The sequence below is a fragment of the Pundamilia nyererei genome, unplaced genomic scaffold (assembly GCF_000239375.1).
Source record: "Pundamilia nyererei isolate P.nyererei 1_Seehausen unplaced genomic scaffold, PunNye1.0 scaffold00010, whole genome shotgun sequence".
NCBI classification, from domain to species: Eukaryota; Metazoa; Chordata; class Actinopteri; order Cichliformes; family Cichlidae; genus Pundamilia; species Pundamilia nyererei.
This window is the reverse complement of record NW_005187411.1, coordinates 1027864-1035742: the sequence shown is the minus strand read 5'-3', so window position 1 is coordinate 1035742 and position 7879 is coordinate 1027864. Positions and strand designations below refer to the sequence as shown.

The following is a 7879-nucleotide window of genomic DNA, read 5'->3' as shown; positions in this document are numbered from 1 at the left end:
TTTCATGTTTCAGCATTCCTCAATACATGCTTAATCAATAGATTGAGTTTATGCACTGTGTTGCTTTAGTTTTGCAATTAGCTATCAGTGATAACAGTCATCACTCTTCTCATATGACCTCTTTTCTTCCCTTTCTCTTTAGAAGCTGAGGCTAAGCCAGTTCCTGCTAAGAAAGGTGAATTGCTTACAATCCATGGTTATTATTTATTAAAGTGAATTATTATTAACACTTTCATGCTTTTTTTTTATCAGAGCCAGAGGTTACAAAGGAAAAACTGAAACCAGCTCTTGAAAAGAAAGGTATATGTTCGATTTAAACTCTTTAAATAGTCACAAGATAGGCAATCTATACTTTTTTATTCATATTCTATTTCTGTTATAGATCATACACACTCTATACTGTTTAAGTAGTTCTTTAAAAAAAGTTGAAAATGTTATTTTCCCCTGTTTTACAGCTCCTAAAGCAGAGGTCGAAGCAAAGAAGGAAAAGATTAAATCCCTTCTAAAGACAAAAGGTAGACTGCCATTGTCATCTGCATGTAGATGCTTTTTATTATGTAGTACCATTAGAAAACTATCACAAAATAATGATAATGGTGTAGATAAACACTGATTATCTTTACATATCATACCTTTTTGTTTTATTACTCAGAGCCAAAAGTACCAGAGGTAAAATCAAAACCAGCTGTAAAAAAAGGTAATTTATAAAACTCTTTGGTGTTATGGGCAACAAGTAGAATCATTGTTTTGTTCTTTAAAGACTGAGCAAAGACTTATCTAGGAATCATCTATAGAAGAAATCTACCAGTGGATTTGATTTAATGTGCAAAAACAGATCGTTGGCTCTATCGCAGCCACATGGACCTGCACAAAGTCAGAAGCAAACCAAAGAAAAGTAATTTCTACTAAGGAAAAGGAATGTTTTGTATAATTAAAATTACATAATAGGCCTATTTCATATCTGAAAAGATGACAAAACAAAGTAAAAATGTGTTCTGGCTGTTTGTAGAATGGACTAAATCAGTAATTTAAAAAAATAATTGAAGCTTTCACACTGCAGAAAGTGGTTTGAGCTGCTATAAGTATTGTTTAAAAGTAAGCTAATTGTGGCTTCTGCAGTAAAATTCTTCAGGTTGATTGCTAAAATTTGACCAAAGTTGTTCTTTTACAGAACTGGAAACACCTAAAGAAAAGGCCAGGCCTGCTGCAGTAAAGAAAGGTACAGTGCAAAGTTTTACACTTTATTTATGACACTGTGGGTACAGGGCTTTACGGCTACGTATAATGTCAGGATACTGTCACAAATTTGAGATTTTCTGATGTCTTAAATACACTAAAATACTTCCAACTGTATGATTTATCGATTGCATTTTTGTCCCTGATGGCACAGCCATGTTGAGGGAAAAGACCAAACCAGCCCACGTGAAGAAAGGTACATGTGGTGCTTCAGTGCAGGCAGCACTTCATACTTCATGTAACCATCAGTGGTAATCTGATTACAACATGAAGGCCCCTCTAAATGTAGATAAGTAACTTAGAGGGGAAACAGCTAGTTTGCTTATAAAAATTAAGTAACTGTTAAACACGCTGCTGCTGATAGTTGAGAAGATTTTCTTGCTGGGTGTGAAATAGTCAACCAGACATCTAAGTAAAGAGCTTCAAATAAAAATCCTAAATTAGCAAAGATTATAGGCAACTGAATGGCCAGCAAGGAAATGATCTCAAAGTTAGTTCATCTGCCATCAATAAAATATTTATAGGTTGATGTAAAAAAAAAATGCTTCACAGTAATTTTTACACAAAGCATGCATGCAGGTAATTAACACAAATCTGAGAATGTACTGCCACTTTCTAATAAGGCCTCATACATAAAGGATTTATAGGTTGTAACTACTAACTTAATCATGAATAAATATTTTCTAAATAATTTCTTTAAAAATGATTTATGAGCTATGCTTGGAGAACACAGAGTCTGAGAAATCTGGCTGTTGATGTATTTCGTTATAATTCTGTTATGACAGTTGACAAAACGTTATCAAAATCTGTAGTTAAACTATAAAAACCAAGCAGATTTTCATCTATATCACACGTGGCTCTTTTTTTTATTAATTGCGAATTTACAAAGCCACGTTTTCACAACCTAGGGCTCCCAAGTTGTTGTTTTTTTTTGTTTTTGTTTTTTAAATATATGCAGTCACCAGACACTTTATTAGATACACTTTGCTAGTACCATATTAAGCTCCACTTAAGTGCAGCCCCAGACTCAGTAAGGTGCTGGAAACATTCCTCAAAGATTTTGGTTGACGTGTTAGCATAACAGTTGCTGCAGTTTTGTCAGCTGTACATCAATGATTTAAATCTCCCATTCCACTACATCCTGAAAGTTGTTTATTGGATTGAGATCTGGTGGCGGCCGTTTGAGTACAGTGAACTCATTGTCAAGATCTGAGCTTTGTAACATGGCAAGTTGACCTGCTGGAAGTAGCCATAAGAAGATGGGCAGACGGTGGTCATAAAGAGATGGACATGGTCAGTAACAATACTTAGGTAGGCTGTGCCATTTAGGCAATGTCCAGTTGGTACTAAAGTGAAAATATCTCCAATACGATTACACAAGCAGCAGCCCATTCTTCTCCATTCTGGTCCTGGTTTGAACTCCAGAAGGTTATCTGCCTACATGTCTAAATTGCTGCCTTGTGATTGGATGATTAGATATTTGCTTTAATGAGCAGCTGGACGGATGTACCTAATGAAGTGAGAGTGTATATACCAAGCAGTAGCACATTATAAATCTTAAAGGTTACTTTATTAGAAAGTGGTTCTTCATTTAACATTTTTCTCTGAGTTTACTGGGCATCACTTTTCATTCTGCGCATTTGCTTTTCATAAGCGTTTTTAAGTCATTTAGTTGCATTACATCTGCAAAAAAAGAGCCCTCTACCCTTTATTGAAATTTTCAAATCACTTATTTTAAAGCTTCACCTTTTTCTTCCCTCCAGTAATTTTTATGCATAACTGTTGTGTATTTCATGCCTGTTTCTGTTTGCTTCACATTTGTGAAACAGAGCCTCGTGTTTTAAAAGAAAAGATAAAGCCCATTGCAACAAAGAAAGGTATGCAGTCAGCTTGGAGAAACTAACATAAATGTAGAACACGCAGTCACTATTACTGAGTTGAAACTGCTGTTTGATTAATTAGTGAACAGGGTGAAAATAATCCGCGACTATCTTAATATTCAGATGTTTCTCAAGCGAAATATTTTTACAAAAGATTCACAAACATTTTCCTTTTAAAAAAGAAACATCTTGTGTTTTCTTTTTTGAGAGAAAACACATTTAAATTATTCATGTAATAATAAATTGTTATGTCAAATACATTCAAATTAAACACTTGAGAAAAACTGTTTGACTTTTTTATGTCTTGCTGCCTTTTACAGAGGACAGGGTTCTCAAAGAGATACAAGAGCCTGCAAAGAAAGGTTTGTTTGTGACGACCTTCATTTCTGAGTATTCAAAAAAAAAAACTACATTATAGCTTTTATTGACTGTATGCAAAACGTTTGCAGGAAAAACTGCTGAGAAGAAAGCTGATAAGGAGGAGAAAGTTAAAGGTATCACGTTGATCCTGTAATTTAGAGTCATATAACACTTTATTGATTTGTAGTTAACATTATGTTCATATTTTAACAGTGGAGCCGTCTCTATCGGACAGCTTTCTCATGGAAGGTACGTGCAGATTTTTAGAACAAAATGTTGCAGAGCGCGCAAATTTCAGGCACTTTTCTCTCCAAATGCTAAAGGAAAGGGAAGGAACATACTGTTCTTCACTGTTTTACCTCTTTACAGATGAGCTGCCCTACTTCCAGTGTTTCTTTGTGGATGAGGACGAGGCCCAGTTTCCGTTTTACGCCTTCTCGCCGCTGCAGATTTGACACGTCAGTCTGTGGTCTGACATTTACAATCTAGTCAAATTACCGATAAGGACGAGGTCACCTCACACCCTGTACTGTTGAAACACGGGTGATGCTGTTCGCCTTCAGCAGAAATCTCTGCACAGCAGAAGACGACAGGTTATGAGATGGACCGTTATTTTTCTCTTTCCAGAATTGGTTGAGCTCTCATACCAAATACATGCAGTCAGTGTCATTCCTTTTCTTTTCTTTTTTTAATATTTTTTTAAGTAATAACTTCTTTTGCATATTTTAAATATAGCAATTTACTATTTCACTTCTATGGATTCAAACCCTTTAATATATTTACAGCTTACTTTATTTTCTCATAAAAGGTCCAGAAAATGGTGCAGTATTTTTAAAGTAGCTACAAAGTGTAGAGTAGTTTACACTGTGAGGTTAACAGGGTACAAAACTGCCACAGTTGCTACTCCAAGACAGACCTTCTTAGCCCACATTTACTTGAACAGTGGTTTGCGTTGTAATTATACATCTCTGTGGCGTCTTTCTTGATCATGTTTCTCATCCCACCCTTTATAGCACTTGTTCATGATTCATTCTCAGTTTCCTATTGTTCTTCCCAAATGGGGACACAACAGATATCATATCATTACTGAATGACTTTTTTACCTTTTATTTTTGTTTTATGCATCAAAAGGAATGACCATGCACTGTATATGAGAGCTCCCAATCTTGCTACCTGAAACATTTAAAGTCTTATCAAACTGTACCATCTGGATATCTGCACCAGCTCCTCGTTATTATATTGGTGCTAGTAAGAGGCATTGCCTAAAATCTCAGAATGAGGATTGAGTTCAGTTTTTTTTTTGTTCCTTTCAATCTATCAAAAACATCAGCAAATCAAGTGTCAGATTTATTCTGCAAATTCCTTGATTGACCAAAATCACACTGTAGCTGACTTTGGTCACTGCTGTTGCACTGTGTGCACACAGTAGAAGCTAACGTACTGTAGAAACCTAATGAGCAGGTTCCTTTAAACAAGAATGCAATCAATATTGCCTAAATATGCAATGGCAATAAAGATAATATTAATGACAACTGTATAATGATATCTCAGATTCATGCTGCTAAAATGCAGCATAATACAAACAGGATTTCTGTTATCTGAATATCCTTTACTTGATAATGTCTGATGAACACAAAAGCAATGTTGGCTGAGTCTAATGTCAAATTTTACATTGTTGATTGCACCGGCACACCGTGTGATCACATTATAAGTCGCTGCAGAAGGTGTCACATGTTTGGACAGGTGATCTCAGATGTAAAACATTTCTCAGTCTGCTTTTAGCAGCTACGTATGGCTACATTGTTGCATTTGCTCCATATGTTGCACAGAGAGCAGTTTTTACATCCTGTGTCGCTAATCCTGAAGCTTATATATAAATCTGCTTATCTTTTAAAATGATACCAGTGCACACTTTGTCAGTCTAGGAATAATGAAAGCTCACACTCTGCAGCTCTCAGTGAGCTCAGAGTTTAATAGCGATTCATGAACTGATGAAGTTTTGGACACTTTTTACAAAACAATTTAGATTATTGTCATTATTATTATTTATGGTACCAAAAGATAAATAAACTTGTTTAAACTGTATATTAATGACTCACGTTTACCAGGTGAACATGTGCAATACTTAGATCAGCGATCAAAGCGCATTATGTTAGTCTAAAAGTCTTTTAATGAAGTATGCATGATGTGTGTGCCTTTGTTTTATGCTCTTATATTTTTATGTGGTTCCCTAATAGCGTGAACACTTGAAGACAGGAATCAGTGAATTTGATGATGTGTGCCAGTGTCACTGTATGGTGTCGCTGACATCATACACACTGTGTTAAAATGCTCTTGATGTAAATAGTTAAATATACAGAAAAACTGATTGTTTTATCCCTGATTCATTATTCCTGAAGCGGCTCTTCATCTACAGTAAAAACCACAATGTGTATCATTTGTCACTTAAACCCTTGTGAACAGAACAATTAGGCATTAAAACATAGCAATGCAAGTGTTTTGACTTTTCTTTAAACATACCAACATTTCTAACACAAAAATGGGCTGATGTCGTTTTTATACTGTATACTTTATGTTTAATGCATGAAGTTTTTTTTTTAACTATCTAAATGTGAAAGTATTTCAGTATTTCACCTCAAATCGAGATAAGTATAAAGAGAGGTGTCTGTTGTGCAGTAGGGGTCATCTCTGGGAGCAATTTTATTTTTTCCTGTAAGAAACTAGGAGTCATTTCAGGATCGGGCAACTGTATCTGACATGTAGGAGAGAAAGGAAAGGTCCAGAAAAACAACCAAGCAGAGCTCAAATTCGCCGGGAGACTAAACGCACGAGCAATGAAAAGCATTAGCGAGACGGGACATCGTGGTGTTTCTTTTCATTATTGTGCTGCTGATACTCACATGTACTTCCCTGTTAAACCCACTGATCCCGGCGTGATGAATTCCCTGCAGGACTGACCATGTGATTTCAGAGAGTTGATGGCAAAACATTGTCATCCGGCTAATCCCCAACCTAACCTCTAACCTGATTATAGACGTTTTTAGCATCAGCAGTAAAGAAAAAGTGTAGTTTTAAGCCATTTGCATAAAACATGTGTTAATCTACTTAAACTTATTAATAAAAACTGACTTTTCACCTGAATTTCAATGATTATTAATATTAAATGTAGTGAAATTTGATTAAAACCCATTAATACAAGGCTAACCTTTATGTTATTAAGCCTCACAAATTATATTTATTACCTCAGGGTCTTGCCTGTGTTCTCAATGGTAGCTACACTCCTGATCAGTGTGTTTAAGTGAAAGATTGTAGCAGTTAGACAACTGAACCAAAGAGGATATACAGTAGATGGTCAGGTCTTTATACTCTATTTCCCTAATAAGGCCAGGGAGGGGTTACTACAGGTCAGCTTACACCACTGACACAGATTCCTCACAAAGAGGAACTCCCGCTGCTCTCCCAGAGTACAGCAAACACTGCAGACAGAAGACGCTTAACTATTATCTGTCTTTGTTTCTGCTACACAGAATACGATAATCTCCCTTTTCTATGTGATTATGCCACTGTGAAATATTGAGAAAGTAACTCCCCGTGAGCTTGTCTTCTCACTGCATGCAGCCTAAATGCTTTTCAGTGTTGTATAACTGGAGCATAAAGACAGACTTTAAATTAATTCATCTGGCCACTGCTAAATGAGTTCCACTCCAGTTACCACAGCTTCTTTGTGTTACGGCCTATTCAAAGGTGGCCAGAAACTGAACAGCGTGTGTGTTGAGATGAGAAGAATGGCCACATGTAGTCAGTGTTCAGTAGGCTGGACACAGCACAGAGCTGAAAAAGGGAGGCTTTAGCATCTTAAAATGTAGGAACTAAAACAGTGTTAAATAATATTTATATTAGAGATATAAAAACCCACAGCTGGACAAAGGTTTGCTGGCAAACTCTAACACTAGAGTGACTATTGCATCCAAACTGTCTACATCCTGCGTGGTGTCCTGTCTTATCATCACACCAGTGGCAGCATTTACTCACGGTTGGTCCGCACAGCATCGAATGATGCTTCTACGTAATGACACCACAACTTTAACCGGATTATCTTGAGACGAGTGACATCACCACCCCCACCCTCCCCCTAGCTTCTCGCCATCTCTGACCATCTGGGGGTTACTAAAGGGCATTCACACAGCAATTTCAATGGTGAGACTGGCTGCTGGTGCTGCATGGTCGGCTCCAGCCTGCACCGTCACCCTGCAGCTGTCACCTGTAACAGACTCTGACGGGGACTGTTCCCACGATTGAAGCAGACATAAATGAGCAGAAATGTGGAATTGCATTCAAAGGAAAAATGCCGTAAATAAAAGTGAGTAGTCTGTCCTGTTTCTGATGAACCTTTGAGACATTGA

General features: G+C 36.7%; 1 protein-coding gene across 7 annotated transcripts in view; it reads left to right on the top strand.

Annotated features, from left to right (window-relative positions):
- The window catches only part of LOC102205663 (neurofilament heavy polypeptide), a 30786-nt gene extending 24816 nt beyond the window's left edge, over positions 1-5970 (top strand). For all 7 annotated transcript variants that reach the window (XM_013908438.1, XM_013908439.1, XM_013908440.1 and 4 more), the window contains 11 exons: positions 143-175; positions 253-300; positions 456-515; positions 653-697; positions 1172-1219; positions 1391-1432; positions 3066-3113; positions 3437-3478; positions 3566-3610; positions 3690-3725; positions 3846-5970. In XM_013908438.1, coding sequence (XP_013763892.1) covers positions 143-175; positions 253-300; positions 456-515; positions 653-697; positions 1172-1219; positions 1391-1432; positions 3066-3113; positions 3437-3478; positions 3566-3610; positions 3690-3725; positions 3846-3931 — 533 coding nt within the window. In that variant the 3' untranslated portion in view covers positions 3932-5970. The remainder of the gene's footprint in view (positions 1-142; positions 176-252; positions 301-455; positions 516-652; positions 698-1171; positions 1220-1390; positions 1433-3065; positions 3114-3436; positions 3479-3565; positions 3611-3689; positions 3726-3845) is intronic.
- The last annotated feature ends 1909 nt before the right edge of the window (positions 5971-7879 follow it).